Source organism: Musca autumnalis, unplaced genomic scaffold (genome assembly GCF_047663935.1).
Source record: "Musca autumnalis isolate F117 unplaced genomic scaffold, ASM4766393v1 scaffold_4, whole genome shotgun sequence".
Lineage (NCBI taxonomy): Eukaryota > Metazoa > Arthropoda > Insecta > Diptera > Muscidae > Musca > Musca autumnalis.
Window position 1 is genome coordinate 35,428,512 of NW_027411977.1, and position 20,527 is coordinate 35,449,038.

Below are 20,527 nucleotides of genomic sequence, written 5' to 3' on the forward strand. Positions count from 1 at the left end.
AGGCTACGTGGATTTTTTAAAGAATTTTTCTTAGCCTCCAAAGGCTACGTAGATTTTTTAAAGAATTTTTCTTAGCCTCCAAAGGCTACGTGGATTTTTTAAAGAATTTTTCTTAGCCTCCAAAGGCTACGTGGATTTTTTAAAGAATTTTTCTTAGCCTCCAAAGGCTACGTGGATTTTTTAAAGAATTTTTCTTAGCCTCCAAAGGCTACGTGGATTTTTTAAAGAATTTTTCTTAGCCTCCAAAGGCTACGTGGATTTTTTAAAGAATTTTTCTTAGCCTCCAAAGGCTACGTGGATTTTTTAAAGAATTTTTCTTAGCCTCTGAAGGCGACAGCTTTGTTTAAACATATTAAAATTTATAAGAACAGAAGTTTCCCCTTGTATTCGCCTTCCCATATATACCCCCTATAGGGTAAGCTTAATTTTACCCATTGTTCTTGCATGCACTTGAGCGTAGAAAATACGAAGAGAAAATAAATTTTAGTCACTGATGTTTTTGTTCTTTATTCTAAATCTTGTAGTTTAACTTTTGTTTTATATCCTTCATTGTTCCTCATTTCACAGGGTAATGTTTTTTTCTGTCTTTCATTCATTCATTCCTTTTTTGTATTTTGTAATAATTTCAGGACAGAATCGCTCTCATCCTCATCATCGTTATATTAATACTTCATCGTCCCTTAATAATTCAACGCTTGAAGTAACCTCAAGTGGTGGCGGTGGAGAAATTCCTTCAACATCAGCGCCAGTAACAACAACAAGTACGTCACAGGCAGTAGTGGTGACTGCCTCAAACATACAACAACGGGCAACAACAACAAATCGTCAGCCACGTTTTGCCACATTGAATTGCATCAATGGCGGCAGTAATGATGACGATGTCAACAATGTTGGCAACGAAAATCTTGACGTCCCAGAATTGTTTGTGAATCGACAACTGCAGCAACAACAACGACCCTTTTTGTGTCGAACACCACCGCCAAATTATCATTCATTGTCTGTAACACCACCTCCTTTATATACACCACGTCGTCAAAGAGATAGTCAAGCTGCACAGCAAATAAATGCTCAAGATCTTCTTAATGCTGGAAATCGTATTGAAAATGCAAACCACCAAGAGCTGCAGCAGCACCGACAACATCCACCATTTCAGACGTTGCCACCACCACCGCCACTAGAATTTCCTGCATTGCCTTTAAGGCCTTATCAAGTACCGGAAGTTCTAGGTTCAGGCATTGATGACAACGCTGATGTGGATTATGTTCTCTTAAATGGACATAATATTAACGAAAGAAGCAGAAGAACAAGAAGTCACAGAAGAGGACGTAATAGCTCAAGCATAGCACAGCAATTGCCATTTGAAGCGGTATATGACCATGCTAGAGCAGAGCCATTGTTGGCTAATGGTAGCTATTTGTCGAGAAATGTGGCAACAGTGTCATCATCACAAGCATATCATCCCCAAGAGCAACAACAACAACAGCAGCAGCAAAGACGTAGAAAACAACGTCGTCGAAAATTGCATTTATTGCAGCAACAACACCAACAGCAGTCTTGCCAAAATCTGCCAAACTCTCCAATCATATCTAATCACCGCGATAACATCGACAGATCCACAGATTCTGATAGCACCTCAAGCTTTAGTGATACCAACGAGAATTTCAACGAAGATCCGACCAATATCGGCTCCACTAGAGACCAGAGAAGACGTCGGCGTCAACGTTTATTAAAATTAAGAGGTGAGTTCGTGGTGATTTTTTTCTTATTTTGTTCGGTCTTATTTTGTACGAAGGGGTTCGATATAAGATCGGACTTTTAAAATTTGTTTTGAACAGTTTTTGATGTGCCTGTGGACTGAATATGGAAAAAGCAAGTTGTTCGGAGGTCCAGAGGAGGTTGTTCCGAAGTTCGGACCTCCGACCAACCTCCTACGAACGGAACAACCTCCTCTGGACCTCCGGCCACCCACTCCGAACTTCGGAACAACATCCTCATGACCTCGGACCACCCTCTTCCGAACTTCAGAACAACCTCCTCTGGACCTCCGAAGAACTTGCTCTTTCCATTTTCAGTCCACAGGAACATCAAAACCTGTTCGCTACTAAACACGCAACAACACACAAACAGCAAAAAAAATAATTTTTTCACTCGATTTTGCTCTTCGAACCAACTCGTACTCTATTTCGAGTATTTTCACTCGCACTCTTCTTTTTAAACCAAGAGCACTCGCGAGTGCTCCCAAATAAAACAAAAGAGTGGAGAGTAAACTTCTTGTAACACTAGTACAATTCAAGTACTCCCACTCGCAGGTATTTTTCACTAGCGAGTAAAAACGATCAAATCGGAGTTCTGTCTGCGACTGCATCCGTGTGATTGTCTGCTTGAAACCAGCTTGATAGACTTTTTGATCAGGGGTTCTCTCAGGGGACCTCTCTTTTTAGATCATGGACATCCCTCCTTACATATCTGGGTAGGGGTCCTATTTACCATATGTTGATTAGGATAGTTCTCACGGTAACACCCTAGCAAGTAATGCATCGAATGCAAGCCATTGTGTTGCTGTACCGGATGAATCTTTGTCTCCTCATTTAGATGGTCCACTGGTGAACAGCGTTGTCGTAGATTTAGTGGCGGATATTTGCATATTCCTCTCGTCGAAAAAGATGGTAAGTGCCGTTAAATAGGAGCTCAGCCTTTCACAAGAGACATCAGGGCGCCAAGATCGTACAATCATCCACATAAGTTACGATCTCAATATCGTCTGGGGGGAGGGCGGATACAGGAGGAGTAGATGTTAAACAGTTCCGGAGATATCACCTCACTTTGGGGAACTCCCTGTTTCACTCTACGGGGCTTGGACTTCTTTTTCCACGTTCGACTGGCGACCACACATATAATTGATTCAAACTTGGCCTGAGGGTTGTCTGCTCAATGTCCTAAAACAGCATGGAGTGCTTCACAGGGCTTGCTCTGGTTGAGTCCTCGGTTAATATGTGTGGAGATGGCGTGCAGTGCTGTTGTTATGATGTGATGCTTACGGAACCCATGGTGATGATCGGCAAGTGGATAGCTATTTCTGACGCTGGGTAGGGGGTTTAAAGCCTCAATTTTTAACGATATCGGTCTGTAAAATAAACCTTTGCTGGCATCCTTGCCTAACTTCGGTAACGGGACCACCCTGCCCATTTTCCAGACTTCGGCAACGATGTGGGTGGCTAGCGACATGAGAGGATGAGATCTCTCGTGAGATACTCGACTCCCAGCACATCCAGCTGTTTCAACATTACCATGGAGATTTTATCAGGGCCCAACGCTATGGATGATTTTGCGTTGCTGATGCCATTCGCAACATCATCCATTGTAAATTGTAGTGGTTCCTTCTCGGCAGGAAGAAATCTAATGCGACGTAGTATTCTTCTCTTCGCCCTGTCACTCCCGGGTTGCTTGACAAACTGTTGATTGAACTAATTTGCGCGCATCTTAGAATCAGTCAGCGTAACGTCGCCAAAAGCGACTGAGGTCTTATTCATGGTTCGAGAATTCTGGCGTTATGCTTACGCTTATGTTCACCGACCAACCTGTCAACTTCCAGTATCAGCTCACTGACTCTGGGGTCACTGGGGTTGGCACGAAGCTCATCATGCTTATTTGCTAATCCCGTTGCCTCTGCTGGGAAGTTTGGTCTCACTTCGGGTATTCGACCAGTAGGCTACTGCTACTCACACATCAGAAATGTTGGGTAGATCTCTGAAGCGGCGATTAGTGAACTCTCTGAAACTAGGCCAATTAGTTTTCCCATAATTGATGAAAGTGCGGTGTTCAGAGGTGATGAAATTGAGCATCACTGTTCTATCACACGCTTTGCTCTGGTTGAGTCCTCGACTAATATGTGTGGAGATGCCGTGCAGCGGTGTTACCGTGCTGATGATCGGCAACTTGATAGCTATTTCTGACGCTGGGGACGACTAAACCCTCTAGGGCCAGCCAGGCTCAAGAGATAGTTATGTTAGGTATAGAACAAAATGGTGCAGTGGAAAGCTAATCCCCCACCTCCACTTCTGGTGCGTTCCTTCCTCAGTGTCTTGATAAGCTGATGGAAAATGGATTGAAAGACTTATTTGTAATTGTAAGATTATCCAGTGCCTCAACATGAAGCAGGAGTATGTACAAAAGTTAATTATACAACAGGTGATTAACCTGCTTTATCCTATGAACCACGGGGCTGTCCGCTTTAAGACTCCACCCAAGTTAGACATTCGCTTGTTGTCATTTAGTCGCCGTTTTAAGTGGATAACGACTATCGTTCAAAGGTACCAACCCTTTCGACCTCCGCCTGCCAATGATACTAAGGCGCTACTAAATGTTGGTTATTTCATTTCCCAGCTATTCGTAAATCATGAATAGAACTTTTTTTACCAATCCATACTCATTTGACTATCAGCACAAAGTTGTCTATATTAGGTCTGTACGATAACTTCCCCAGCAATAATTACTAAGCAAGTTCCAGTAACTTGTCTCAGTGAATTTTACTCTCGTAAGCAAGAAAAATTACAGAAAGTTATCGAACAACATTTTGTAAAAACTTCCAAGAAAGTCAGCTGCTTCCGAAAATGTATGAAAATTGTTTTTTTTTTTTTGTTTTTATACCTTCAGCCTTTAGGCTAAATAGGGTATATACACTTTGATACGACCAAAAATGTGCCTCATCGAAATAATGGTTTTAGACCCCAAGTATGTTTGTACGATATCCGTGTCAGACAATTTTGAGTTGATTTAGCCATGTCCGTCCGTCTGTCTCTCTGGCTGGTGCGCACGACAACTCTCGAACGGATCAATCGATTCGATTTTGGGTATCGAAATATTTTGTCCAGATTTGAGTTAAGTTCGAAGATGGGCCATATAGGTCCACTCCTTCAGGTACCTCCCCCACAAATGTTCAAAAATTGTCGCAAAACTTGTGCGCTCGATAACTCTCAAAGGAAGTAACCGAATTGAACGAAACTTTGCATATGGTAATACTACCTCTAGGCATATATCAGGTTCGAATATGGATTATATCGGTCCACTCCTTCAGGTACCTCCCACACAAAATTTGAAATAAGTGCAATTTAGTGACACCTCACGACGCATAACCTCAAAAAAAAAACGCTGCACTATGTCGCGAGTTCAAATAAACGGTGGCCAAATATAAAAGGAGTTCGCGTTGGCAGATGAATTTTGATATAAATACTTATAGTTCACTGACAATGTCGAGAGCAAACAATTGGGAAGGTCGGTCCACGTTTTAGGATAGTCCCCATGCAACGGTACTTCTTAATGTTTCGGTATTTTGAATATTTTAGATAAACTTATCAACCAAATTGGTTGAATTTTGAGATGCGGGGTATTCACTTTACAAAAAACTTTTCCGATAAAAATTATGGACATACATAGGTCCACGTTTTGATATAGACCCCATATAACGGTACCTCCCGATTTTCGGAATTTTGAGGATTTTACATATTTTTCACGCCCAAATACGCCGAAATTTTGCATTGAGGTTTGTGCGCACGATAACTCTTAAAGGAAGTAACCGATTTGGTCCATACTTTGCACATCGTGACATTTCTACCAGACTTAGATGAGGTTCCAATATAGCCTCAATCGGTCCACTCCTTCGGGTACCTCCCACACAAAATTTCGGAAAAGTTCAGTTTATGACCTGCTTTCGAACGCTTTGACTTTTGTTGTAGCAACTTTAAGTCCCTGCCCCCCGTACGACCCTATAAGTTTCACCGGGGCAAGTCCATACTTCTTGAGAAAATAGCCTGAAAGTTACAAAAAAACCCTATGACACCACCGTGTATTGGAGCGCAAGATAACTCCCGAACGGATCTTCCGATTCGGTCCAAAATTTGGCTTTCGTAATATTTTGTCCAAACATAATTCAAGTTCGAAGATGGATTATATCGGTCCACTCCTTCCGGTACCTCCCCCACAAAAGTTCGAAAATGTTTGGAAAATTTGTGCGCACGATAACTCTTGAAGGGAGTAACCGATTTGGTCCATACTTTGCACATTATGAAATTTCTACCAGACTTAGATGAGGTTCCAATATGGACTCAATCAGTAAACTCCTTCGAGTACATCCCACACAAAATTTCGGAAAAGTTCAGTTTAGAACCCGCTCTCGAATCGCCTTGGTTTTTGTTGTTACATCTTGTATTCACTGTCCCCTATACGAAGGTACAAGTTTCATCAGGAGCAAGTCCATACTTCTTGAAAAAATAGCCTGGAAGTTGCAAAAAACCCCTATGACACCGTGTGAGGTGGATAAAGGGCGCAAGATAACTCTAGAACGGATCTGCTGATTCGGTCCACCATTTGGCCTTAGTTATATTTTGTCCAAACATAGTTTAAGTTCGAAGATAAGGCACATCAGTCCACTCCTTCAGGTGCTCCCCCACAAAAGTTCAAAAATGTTCGGAAAAATTGTTCGTACGGTAACTCTTGAAGGGAGTGGCCGAATTGGTCCACACTTTACACATCCTAATATATCTACCAGATATAGATCAGGTTCGAATATGGTCCATATTTGTCTACTCCATCCGGTACCTCCCACACAAAATTTCGGATAAGTTCACTTTAAGACCTGATATCGAATCACTTTGATTTTTGTTGAAGCAACTTGCATTCGCTGCCTCAATTACGATGGTAAAAATTTTTTTCAGGGGCAAGTCCATATTTCTTGAGCAAACAGCCCGAAGGGTGTAAAAACCCCATAGGCACCATATGTAGTGTCTGAAGATCCACTTCCATAATGGTCAATGTCGATCCATTCCTTTTAGTATCTCTTCCGCAAAACTTTTGATCTTTAATCCTAATCAACATTTTTGTCGGTTCAAAAGCACAACATTTTTAAAACACCCTAAATACATACGTTTTTTGGGAAACAAGTAAAAAAGTATCAGTCGGCTTTGCCGACAGAGATATACCCTCAGCCTGTGTATATTGAAACAATTTTTCCCAAAATATGTATGTATTTAGGGGGGTTTAAAAATGTTGGGCGTTTGAACCGATAAAAATCTTGATTAGGATTAAAGATCAAAATTTTTGTGGAGGAGATGCTAAAAGGAATGTATCGACATTGACCGTTATGGAAGTGTATCTCCAGCCACAACATATGGTGGCATAGGGGGTTTTGCACTCTTCGGGCTGTTTGCTCAAGAAGTATGGACTTGCCCCTAAACAACTTTCTTACATCGCAATTGAGGCAGCGAATGCAAGTTGCTTCAACAAAAATCAAAGTGATTCGATATCCGGTCTTAAAGTGAACTTATCCGAAATTTTGTGTGGGAGGTACCGGATGGTGGGGACAAATACGGTCCATATTTGAACCTGATCTATATCTGGTAGATATATTAGGATGTGTAAAGTATAGACCAATTCGGCCACTTCCTTCAAGACTTACCGTACGAACAAATTTTCCGAACATTTTTGAACTTTTGTGGGGGAGGTACCTGAAAGAGTGGACCGATATGGCTTATCTTCAAACTTAAACTATGTTTGGACAAAATATTACGATAGCAAAATTTTGGACCGAATCGGCAGATCCGTTCGAGAATTATCTTGCGCTCCAACCACCTTACACGGTGTCATAGGGGTTTCTGCAACTTTCAGGCTATTTTCTCAGGAAGTATGGACTTTCCCCCCGATGAAACTTGTACCGTCGTATGGAGGGCAGTGAATACAAGTTTCTGAAACAAAAATCAAATCGATTCGAGAGATGGCCCTAAACTGAACTTTTCCAAAATTTTGTGTGGGAGGTACCCGAAGGAGTGAACCGATTGAGTCCATATTGAAACCTTATTTAAGTCTGGTACACATTTCACGATGGCCAAAGTATGGACCAAATCACTTACTCCCATTTTCGAACTTTTGTGGGGGAGGTACCGGAAGGAGTGGACCGATATAGCCCATCTTCGAACTTAAACTAAGTTTGGGTAAAATATTACGAAAGCCAAAATTTGAACCGAATCGGTTTATCCTTTCGAGAGTTATCGTGCGCTCCAGCCAGCCAGACAGACAGACGGACGGACTCCAAATTGTCTGAAACACATTTCGTCCAAACATACTTGGGGTCTAAAACCATTATTTCGATGAGGCACATTTTGCCCGTATGAAGTGTATATACCCTTCATAGCCTAAAGGCTGAGGGTATAAAAATTGTTTCAATATACACAGGCTGAGGGTATATCTCTTTTTTTACTTGTTTACTTGTTTTGTCAACAGGTAGCCATTGTGAGGTACATTAAAGTTATGCAGAAAGAAGTGGTATAATAAACCAATAAAGTACGCAAACAGACTAACCACTACGGGTTCTCCACTTTGAAAGGTCATATCTCAGCCAATTTTACTCCGATCGACTTGCGGCACACTCTATACTACCTGCACTTCAAAATAAGCCAATAACATTTTTTCGATTTTTTTTTTTTTGAAATTGGCAAGTAGGGATAACCCCTTAAATAAAAAATATAACGATAATACAAAGACTTAAGAAACAAACTTTGTTAATTTTTATAACCACAATGGCCCAATGTTGCATAGGGGGGTTCAAAGGGTTATAATTCCATTCAGTCATCTGCGAATGCATGTTTGTATACCGAATCGCTTGTTCCAAGTCAGATATTCGCTTGTTGCGTTCAAAGGTTCCAACCCTTTCGAACTCCGCCTGCCAATGCACACTGGTCTGAAATCCAATTTTTCTGGCCAAAACTATTTGTACATCCTCTGTGTATTGATATTTATTTTTATTTATAAATACGGTCACAAAATATTAATTCAGAATTATTTTCACCCTGAATTTCCAAAAAACTGTTAAAATATATATATATATAAGCCGATTTATGGCTACAATTGTCAAATTATCTTAAATTTGTGGAACCCTTATATGGGGGCTATACCCCAACGGGAACCTATGTCGACAATTTTTGGTTGAAATATTCTCTGGACTCTCAAAATAAAAGTGTCAAGTTTGTAGGAAAATCGGTTCAAAATTGTGTTTCTTAGATGTAAATTTGTACCAGCCGAATATGAAGTAGCCTGAAAAAATTGTGCATCATTTATCGCAACGAATCGCACCTTGAAATGATTTTTTTTTTATTAAAGTACACTCGGTTTCATGTCAATATCACATTTCAAGTTGCTTTTTGTTACTTCAGTTAAGTCGATATCCGTGGAATAACCTCGGGAAAGTTTATATATCTTGGTTTGTAATTTTATGGAGTATCTTTCAACAAAAAGTTTGGCTTCGATAACGTACTGTTATAATTTGTTTTAATTTTCTTTCAAAAAGCCCAAAATTTGTACGGTTTAAAGTGTTTCATCGGAATAGCACATTCTTTAATAACTTGAGTAAAAATGCAAATTTTGAATGCTAATGTTACGATTCTTTAAAATTGGAATAAATAAAAACTATTTGAAGTTTAAAACGCTAAAATTGGTCGAACTCTGACTTTAATAACGGGGAAATAAGAAAGAAAGAAAGCTTATGGAAGCTGTGGACTTTGATTGCCTATAATACGTTAAAAATTTGGGATATAAAAAACTAAAGAAGAAAATAGGAATGAAGAGAGATGGTGGAAAATAAACTTGAAATTCTACTGAAAATTGGGTATTTTTGATCGTGAAACTTCAAATTCCTACGACTCCTATTACATAATACGGCTCAATGTTAGCATTAAGATAAGTTAATCATTAAAATATCAGGTGATTGTTATTGCTCTGAGTCTGAGCCAACATACTATGTATAAAGAAAAAACGAGATCTTTCTTATACACAGAAAGAACAATTTTACCATTAAGAGGGTTCCAGAAATATGTTGATAACTTTGTTCTTAGACCGAATTTTCCTTTTGTTATTTTTGGAAAATGAATCTATTTACATTAGTCTTTCTTCTCCATATTTGAGTTTTACCTTTACATTTTTCTTATTGCGATTTTATAACCCACAAATTATCACAAAATACTGCGCACTCAACTCGATTAATAACGCAGTAAACAAATCTCTGCTTTGAGTCCTTCTCGTCCAACGGTAAATGCAAAATTTGGAATAAACAATCTTTGTTTTTGTTGTTTTGGAGTGTTTACTTCCATATTGCGAAGAAAAAAAAACTCAAAAGAAGAATGTCAAAAAATTGACTTTTGGCCACAGAATTCACATTTGCGACCAATGTGCAATGATACAAAGGCACTTCTGGATTTTGGCCATTTCCCAGCGAAACGTTCTAAAATGTTTGATGGAACTCAGCACACATTGTATTAGAAACATAACTTCTTGTTCTTGTATAACATTTAAATCTTCACACAACGTTCTATACCAAAGAGCCACAAATAGTCGTATCGAGGTCAAGTAAATCATGAATGGAACTTTTCTTACCAAATCCATAATCATTTGGCTATCAGCACAAAGTTGTCTATATTAATTGAATGTTTGAATCAGGGATGAACGAAAGCATACTCTAGCGTCGATTGTTTTTTATTCTCTTGCATTCAGTGGTTGATGAGACGTACGTAATATTTTCTTTATATTGTACTTGAATAGTGTTTGTAAATTAGAATTAAAACACTAAATTTATTTTTTGTTATTTAAAATTACTTTTTTGATCTGACCGTATTAAAACAATAAATAAAATCTACTAGAAACAACATTTTTAAATTTTGTGCTCAATCGGAGAGTAAATTTGGTACTCTTACCACTACAGTCACAGATATTGTTTTGTGCATCCCTGGTTTAACTCAACATATTTCAGCAGCTAAATTCGTTTTGTTACAACTTGTTGGTTCAAACCAAAGATAACGTATACCAAATTCCCTCTCTCTCTCTCTCTCGCCACTTAGTTGTGAAGGTTGACAACAAATTATTTCTTTTAAAATTTTTCAAACTACAGCAAAAACACGTACCTTGTTGTACGTTGTTCCGACTCAGCACAAAATATTTTTGTTGACTAGTGAAATTGATTCACACATGCCGTTGTCTTGAACAGATCTAACCATAACACAAGCGTCGATTTGTTGGTGCTTCTCCATGCAATGCACGCTGCTGCTGGCTAGTCTTCTTTCAGTGTTAATTTTTAGTAGTCGGAAGTAGTTTTGATGAGCGTTGTTATTAACCATAATAACAACAACAAAAACCGGTTGTATGGTTGGTCCAAGCTCTGAGCTAGTCGTACAATGTTTATTATGTCTGCTTGGTGGAGTCACAGCTTGTTTTGGTCAAAACAAAAGCAAGACAACTGTCGTAGAGAGGAATTCAATAGTTGTTAATTTAGCGACGGCTCAAACGATTTTGAAGATTTCAAATGACAATATTTAAATGCCATTAAAAGCGAAAATGAAAACGGCACTTATTTTAATACTCGTTGGTGTGATAATATTTCAGCTAATCCAACCTAGAATTGCCAAAAATACCGTAAGTACCACGTCACAAAGATTTGAAGGGGAGAGTCATTTATAATTCCTCCGCTCTTTGCAGTGTGATCGCGTTATCCAACATGGTTATCCTTGTGAGGTTCACACGGTTACCACAAAAGATGGTTATTTGCTGACCATGTTTCGCATACCAGGATCTCCTCTTATGGCCAGTGGTGATGAAAAGGAAATTTCAACTAAACCCCCTGTTCTACTAATGCATGGTACCCAATGTTCCTCGGACATGTGGGTACTGAATGGACCCAATGATGGTTTACCCTACCTATTGGCCAATGCCGGTTATGACGTTTGGATTGGCAATATACGAGGCAATTATATTCACGCCAGCATAAACCTTGTCACCTAATTCCAAAGAATTTATGGATTTCTCATGGGATGAAATCGGTAACTACGATATGCCGGCAAAAATTGATTATATTTTGGACAAGACCAATCAAAAGAAATTGCATTATATCGGATTTTCCCAAGGCACAAGAGTTTTTATGATTATGTTGTCCACCAAACCTAAATATAGTGAAAAGATCAAAACCGCCCAAATGTTGGGTCCAGGGGTATTTTATGTCATGTCAAAGCTCGTTTGCCAAATATGCTGGCTCCCATTTTTGGTAGACCTGGAATTTTGGCAACTATTTTCGGCTCTCTTCAGGGAAATAGTTTTGGCAATTTAATACGTACGGTGTTTCCCAGTGTTTGTCGCCAGAATGAGGCCTTGTGTGTTAGTTATTTACAAAATGTGGTGGGTCAGGATTCACCCTATATAAATCGGGTAAGTTCACTTTTTCATAGCATTTCACTCTAAAAAAGAAATATAATAACATTTTCTTCTTTCCAGACCCTCTTACCGGAATTTTTCTCCACCTATCCAGCTGGCACCTCACCACGTTTGACCCTACATTTCTTCCAATTGGTTAACACCTGCCAATTTAGGGCCTATGATTTTGGCCCAAATCAAAATCTACAAAAATATGGCAAAACCGAACCACCAGCCTATGATTTGTCGAAAATCAAATTGAAATCACCCATCGAATTGTATTTCAGCGACAATGATTATTTGGCCACCATAGAGGATGTCCGTCACTTGTGGAAGATTATGGGCGATCAAGTGTCCCTACATCGCCTCAATTTGTCAAAATATAATCATTTCGATTTTGTTTTGTCGGAAAATGTGAAAACGATTATCAACGATTGTGTAGTGGATAAAATGCAAGAATACGAAGGCCGGTCCTTTAATGGCAGTTTGTGTAATAATTTTAGAAATAAAGCATTTTAAAGTAACGGAAAACATAATTTGAGTCTTTTTATTAATTTTGGAGTGGTATTGAAGAAGTAGTGAGATACAGTAATATACCGGAACCTACAACATTTTAGTTGAGGATATTTATGTTTTATGCAAAGGAGTATAGTACGAGGGGCTCTAAAAACCCATCTGTAGTGGGATTCTGTAACTTATTTTTGCTGTTATCAATAATTGTCGGTAAAATTAAAATGCTTATAATTTCGATAATTAACGAAATTTTTCGGTAAGTTAACGATGAATAAAAAGTAGTCGCTAGCCTCTACCGACACAAACAGTGATGCCAACTTTCTTTATGTTTTTAGTCATAATTTTGCGATTTAATTTCACCGATTTTTGTCGGTAACAGCAAAAATGAGTTACAGAATCCCACTACTGGCCAAGGCAACACGCAGAGTCGCCACACAGAAAAATATATGTTAGAAATATGTTTGTATCCAAACAAATATTTGTTTGGGACTGGTTGCAAACAAATATATGTTTGGATCCAATTATAATTTGTTTGTGTCCAAACAAATATATGTTTGCAACATTTTGTGACATATCTCAATTTTATTTGTTTGGGTACCAACATATTTTTTATGGGTGGTGAGAGGATTTGTGTCAAAGAGAGAAACAACATGGCTCTCGCGGCTGCAGGACAGGACAGTTAAGTTCATGTATTAATTTCCAAAAACCCAAAACTGACATAGGCGTACCGACAACTTCATAATAATTTTGTGGCAACGGAATCTTAAGGTACAGTCCGCAATCTGCATTTCATTATTAGATAAAATAGAAAGGTTTGTTCTAAAACAAGTAAAAAAGCATGAAGTTCGGCCAGAACCACAAATGCTTAATTAAAGAAAACTGAAAATACCTGTACCATTATAAGAGTTCTATCCAAAACAAAAACTTATGTCTACAATTTTTGGTGAAGAAGCTTTTCATAACATTGAACCCAAAATTCCAAATTGCAGCAAATTCCGACAAATAATGTAGAACAATTTTCATTTTGAAAATAACTGAAATCGGGTGGTGTCACGACCGTGAAAATGGTCAAAACCAAGTACTTCGGAATACAAATTTATTGATGAGAATTGATAGTAAACATTTCAATTTGAAGAAATTTGAATTATGGTATTGATTTGTCAAGTAGTTTTGTCGATGTGAAGGTTCAAACCCGATAATTGTTGGAAACATGCATTTTTGTCCTTATTTTACTAAAATTAATAACTTTTATTATGCACCAATATTTTCATATTTAAAGTAATTTATCGTTCTAAAATAAATTTTTACAGTTGCTTTGGATGTAAAAAACGTGGATTTACTTTTGTTTAGAAGTAAATAGTGATAATATGGTGTTTACAGGCACCCAAGTCTGTAGTACTTAGTACATCGATTTTGTGAACCAAATTTGAAAATTAGTGGAGTGGGAAAAATTGTATAAAAGTATATATCGATATTATTTGCAGTTTGAGTTGCGAAAAGTGAGTACTTCAAATGTATAAAGGTCCCAGCAGCAGAGGTTTGCAGGCAAACATGATATTTCTCTTTTTCCGTGACCATCTTAATAGTTACCCCTTTTTTATATAAATATTTTGCGGTGTGCACTAAAGCTTGAAAACGAATGGACCGATCATCATATATTGTTGTGATCTTATTACGTACCTAATAATCTTGCTTTTAGACGAGAGACTTTTAAAAATATAAATTGAGGGCACAACCTTCAAAATACCGAAAATCGTTAGCTACGGTTCCATATATATATAAATAGGAAGGCAAGGTCCTACTCTGACAAATTTCAGCAATTTCGGTGTGATAATGAGGCTAAAATCTTCAAAATACCGAAAATGTGGAGGTACCGTTATATGGGGCTATATCAAAACGTGGACTTACAATCACAATTCTCTATTGGAATGTTTCATACCTCTGCCGAAGACTAAACACCAAATTTCAATCATTTCGGTTGGTTATTATGAATAAAACTCTCAAAATACCGAAAATCGGGAGGTACGGTTCTATGGGGGCTATATCAAAACGTAGACCGAACATCCCAGTTTTTTGTCCTCGAGATTGTATGTCAACAATAAGTACGTGTACCAAAATTGATTCACCTACGATAACTCCTTCTATTTTTGGCCACAGCTAATATGAACTCGCACTCGACATAGTGCATCGTTATATGGGGGCTATACGAAACATGGACTTTGGAAAAGTTTGTTGGCAAAAAATTATAACAAATTCCGTCTAAAAATTTAGCTAAAGCGAGCCAAATCCAACGAAAGTTGTTCATGGAAGAATACCTTCGAAGCAAACGGTCGCCTGTGTCTTCAGCAAAACTGACCCTGTGGCGACTATACGGCTTGAAAAATGTAGGACGGTTAATTCTGAGTGTGACACTACAATATGTTTACCTGAAGTCTCCTGAAAAATTCTAAAATGAACAAGAGAAGACGAATCGTTCTGCATCATGACAACACGCATAGAAGAGATATTGTAGGAGTAATCATATTCCAAGAGCAAAATAGTGTATTTTAAAATTCTGAAAATATGTATTTTTGGTGCAACAATATATTTTGTGTCATTATGTTTCCTGATAAAAAATATATGGTTGAAACAACAATATATATTTTCAGATTTTACACTATTTACTATTTTGTTCTTAGAATATGATTGCAAACCAGCGCATGTTTAACTTGACTAAACGTGGAATTGATGGGGCATGTGCCGTACAGCCCTGACTGGGAATCCAATGGCTTCATTTGATTCCAGCACATCAAGAAAAAACCATGTTTTGGAGGTGTCTTAATCAAGCCACTGTAAACAACCTAACACATGGTCGTATGTCAAACTGTGCAGAATACGCTTAAAAAACTGTCAAACCTTAAAGAAAAGTCAAATTACGCCTGGCGACACTGCGTGTTAGGCAACACCGCCAGAAGGTTTTCTAGTGCCCCTCGTATAATCCGTTCACAAAAATTACTTACACATTATTCATTTTTATCTTAATAAACCGGACATATTTTTTATACCCTCAGCATTTATGCTAACGAGGGTATATACACTTTCATACGGACAAAATGTGCCTCATCAAAATAATTTTTTTAGACCCCAAGTATGTTTGGACGAAATGTGTTTCAGACAATTTGGAGTCGATGTAGCAATGTGCGTCCGTCCGTCTGTCTGTCTGTCTGGCTGGAGCGCACGATAAGTGTCGAACGGATCAACCGATTCGATCCAAAATTTGGCGTTCGTAATATTTTGTCCAAACTTAGTTTAAGTTCGAAGATGGGTTATATCGGTCCACTCCTTCCGGTACCTCCCCCACAAAAAATCGAAAATGTTCGGAAATTTTGTACGTACGATAACTCTAGAAGAGATTAACCGATTTGATCCATACTTTGCAAATCGTGATATGTCTACCAGACTTAGATGAGGTTTCAATATGGACTCAATCGATCCACTCCTTCGGGTACCTCCCACACAAATTTTCGGATAAGTTCAGTTTAGGACCTGCTCTCGAATCACTTCGATTTTTGTTGTAACAACTTGTATTCATTGCCCCTTATACGACGGTGCAAGTTTCATCAGGGGCAAGTCCATACTTCCTGAGAAAATAGCCTGAAAGTGGCACAAAAACCCTATGACACCGTCTGTAGTTGTTGAAGCGCAAGACAACTCTCGAACGGATCTGCAAATTCTGTCAAAATTTTGGCTTTCGTAATATTTTGTCCAAACTTAGTTTTAGTTCGAAGATAAGCCATATCGGTCCACTCTTTCAGTTACCTCCCCCACAAAAATTCAAAAATGTTGGGAAAAATTGTGTGCACGATAACTCTTGAAGCGAGTGACCGATTTGATCAATACTTTACACATCCTAATATATCTACCAGATATAGATCAGGTTCAAATATGGACTATATTTGCCCACTCTTTCAGGTACCTCCCACACAAAATTTCGGATAAGTTCACTTTAAGACCTGCTCTCGAATCACTTTGATTTTTGTTGAAGCTACTTGCATTCGCTGCCTCAATTACGATGGTAAATTTTTTTTTTCAGGGGCAAGTCCATACTTCTTGAGAAAACAGCCGAAGGATGTAAAAACCCCCTATGGCACCATATGTAGTGGCTGGAGATCCACTTCCTAATGGTCTATGTCTATCCGTTCCTTTAAGTATATCCTCCGCAAAACTGTTGATCTTTAATCCTAATCAAAATTTTTGTCGCTTCATACGCCCAAAATTTTTTAAAACCCCCTAAATACATACGTTTTTGGAAAAAATTTGTTTCAATATACACAGGCTGAGGGTATATCTCTGTCGGCAAAGCCGACTGACACTTTTTTACTTGTTACGTATATATCTACCACTGAAGATGCAATTTTATAATTGCGAAATATTGGGATAAATACCAAATAAAAGTATACTGACCTCAAGATAATTTTATTTTTAATAATTGGATAAAAAGGTCGAAAAACATAACAAAGTCATGAAAATAGTCGACTTTATGAGTCGAAAGAATATCGGCAACAACGGTTGTAATGGTTACAACGTACTGAGGAAGTATCACTCCTAAAGTGGAAGTGGGGGACTAGGTATCCTGTTGCACCAGTCTGTTCAATACGGACTTATATCGCTTTAGCCTGGAATTTATAGAGAATTTATATAGGTAGAGTTTCTTAAAATTAATAAGTGTACCTTGCGTTATACGCCCTGTATAAGTAGCTGTACAACAGGTTATTGGCCCAACATTAGCCCAGTTTTGGAAGGTCATAACCGTCAGGTCTTAGCGGACTTTGATGTTCATCATGAGATATGACCCGATAAATGACGTCAGCTGCCAACCCGTCGTTTCTCTTGAGTCAGACCATCTCCCCATAATTGTCTCCATCAGAAGACCGCTCGATTTCATCACCTCTGAACGCCCGCTTCAGAGATCTGTCCAACACTACTGATGTTCGAGTAGCAGAAAGGAAGGAAGAAGGTTGGTCGGTGAACATACGCGTAAGCATAAAGCCGGAATAAGTGACTTACATATTTGTTGCATAATTTTGCATATGTCATATGTTTCGATTGCAATTTAATCAGAAGCCAAAAATATGCCCTTGGAGAGTTCTGTGACTTAGAACTTGCAAATTTTTGCTGGGAAAATTTATCCCGTAAAATTTAAAAAAGTTGTTAACATTTCAATTTTTCGACCAAGAAAATTTCACAATTTCACATTTTTTAGTTTCTAAAGCGTTGTGATTAGGATTATTGCTTTAAATAAGTAAAATGCAATTTTAAAATTTATGTTTTTGTTTCATTTGGTTTAAAATATATAAAAAACAAAAACAATTTTCATACATTTTCGGAAACAGCTGACTTTCTTGCAAATTCTTACAAAATGTTGTTCCATAACTTTCTGAAATTTTTCGTGCTGGAGAGAGTACAATTCACTGAGAGAGGTTGCTAAAAGTTACTAAGTAATTATTGCTGGAAAAGTTATTATCAAAAAAAAACAATTTTTATACATTTTCGGAAACAGCAGACTTTCAGGCATGTTCTTACAAAATGTTGTTCGATAATTTTCTGTAATTTTTCCTGCCTGAGAGAGTAAAATTTACTAAGGCAAGTTGCTGGAACTTGCTGAATAATTATTGCTGGGAAAGTTATCGTACAGACCTAATATAAACGACTTTATGCTGATAGCCAAATGAGTATGGATTTGGTAAAAAAAAAGTTCTATTCATGATTTACTTGACCTCGATACGACTACTTGTGGCTCTCGGTATAGAACGTTGTGTAAAGATTTAAATTGCATTTCGTTCAAGAACAAAAAGCTCTGTTTCTAATACAAAAATTAATTCTATGTCTGAGTTCTATCAAACATTGTAGAACATTCGGCTTGCAAAAAACCGTGCCAAATACCTGGAAAATGAAATAACCAAAATTTAGAAGCGTTTTAGTATCATTGATAGGCGGAGGTCGAAAGGGATTTACCAACCCAACAAGCAAATGTCTGACTTGGATGGAGTCTTCAAGCTGACAGCCCCAGTGTATCAGAGGATAAAGGAGGTTAATCACCTGTTGTTTAATTAACTTTTGTACATACTCCCGGTTAATGTTGGGGCGCTGGATAATATTACAATTACAAATAAGTCTTTCATTCCATTTTCCATCAGCATTTCAACACACTAAGGAAGGATCGCACCAGAACTGGAGGGGGGGGGGGGGGGGGGGGGATTAGCTTTCCACTGCACCTGTTTGTTCAATACCTAACATACCTATCTCTTGAGCCTGTCTCTAATAAGCCATACGTCCCTACCAGAATTAACGGAGAGTGTCCCAGTTCGCCAGATATAATCATCGTGCCACTTGGTCTGACGAGACATCATCAATGTTTCAGCCGTTCACCATATACATACCTGCTGGTCGAAGTAGAGGCACTGTTAGCAAATAAGCGTGATAAGCTTCGTCGTACCAATCCCAGTCACCCCAGAGTCAGGGTGCTGACCCTGGAACCAACCTGTCAACGTTGGTCGGTGAGCATTAGAGAAACAAATGGTCTGAAGATTTGCAAAATTGGAGCAGGAATAAGTGAATTGTGGACAACGTTTAGTCACACTCGAACCCTGGAATAAAGGAAAATAGGACCTCAGTCACGTATGGCGACGTTACGCTGACTGATCCTAAGATGCGCGCAAGTTATGTCAATCAACAGTTTGTCGAACACCCCGTGTTTGACAGGGTGAAGAGAAGTGTACTACGTCGCATTAGATCTCTTCCTGTCGAGAATGAGCCACTACAATTTTCATTGGATGATGTTGCGAATGACATCAGAAGCGTTAAATAACCAAAAGCTTCTCCATGATAATGCTGAAACAGTTGGGAGTCGAGTATCTCACTAAAGTTTTCAGCCTGTCGCTAGCCACAAGCATCTTTCTCGAAGTCTGGAAAATGGGCAGGTTGGTCCTGCTTCTGAAGCCTAGCTTGGATGCAAGAGAAGGTAAATCGCGCATACCAATTTCGCTTTTGTCGCCCGCAGTGACGACCCTTGAGGCTTTAGTAGTCCCCAGCGTTAGTAATAGCTATCCAGTCGCCAATCATCAGCACGACAACGCCGCTGCACACCACATCTACACAGTGATGGTGGCTGGTGTGATAGATCAGTGATGGTGGCGCTTGCCGTATCAAAAGCCTTTGATACTGTCTTGCACTCCATGCTATTTAAGGGCATCGGGCAGACAACCATCCGTCCAAGTTTGAAACGTTGAATAATTAATGATTTATATGTGTGGACGCCAGTCGCACGTGGAATTCAAGAACGAGAATTCCAAGTCCCGTAGAGTGAAACAGGGAGTTCTACAAGGTGGGGTGATATCTCCGGAACTGTTTAACCTTTAACTCTCCTGTAACCTCCTCCCGTCCTGTTGACATTTAAATCGTAATGTAAGCAGGTGATTGTACGACCTTCGCGTCAGGTACCTTCCCTTATATCATTTGTAAAATGCTGAACTCCTATCTTACTGATTTTACCACCTTTTTCCAGAGAGAAATAAATTCAAATATCTGCCACAAGATCTACTGCCACTATGTTCACCACATGAACGGCAGAGGTGAGAACTGAGTTGAATGTGGTAGTCAATGGTAGCAGAATACCGACCACAAACTACCCCAAAACGCGAGAGCTATCTGCGACAACCTAGATGTAGGATCAAGGTCCTCAAGTCCCTAGTCGGCAGCAGATAAAGGAGCCTTGTTGACCACATATAACGCGATAGGTCGGTCTGTGGTAAACTAT

General features: G+C 38.7%; 2 protein-coding genes across 4 annotated transcripts in view; both read left to right on the forward strand.

Moving 5' to 3' along the window:
* The window catches only part of LOC141401725 (uncharacterized), a 476,511-nt gene that overhangs the window by 450,262 nt on the left and 5,722 nt on the right, over positions 1-20,527 (forward strand). For 2 of the 3 annotated variants that reach the window (XM_073982114.1, XM_073982115.1), the window contains exon 3: positions 630-1,739. In XM_073982114.1, coding sequence (XP_073838215.1) covers positions 630-1,739 — 1,110 coding nt within the window. Of the gene's footprint in view, positions 1-629; positions 1,740-20,527 lie in introns of those variants that run through there. The other variant, XR_012412431.1, reaches the window with a different exon arrangement.
* LOC141401539 (lipase 3-like) lies at positions 11,219-12,755 on the forward strand. The gene is made up of 4 exons (XM_073981834.1): positions 11,219-11,448; positions 11,512-11,794; positions 11,990-12,234; positions 12,301-12,755. The coding sequence occupies exons 1-4, from the start codon at positions 11,353-11,355 to the stop codon at positions 12,736-12,738; spliced, it is 1,062 nt and encodes a 353-aa protein (XP_073837935.1). The 5' UTR covers positions 11,219-11,352; the 3' UTR covers positions 12,739-12,755.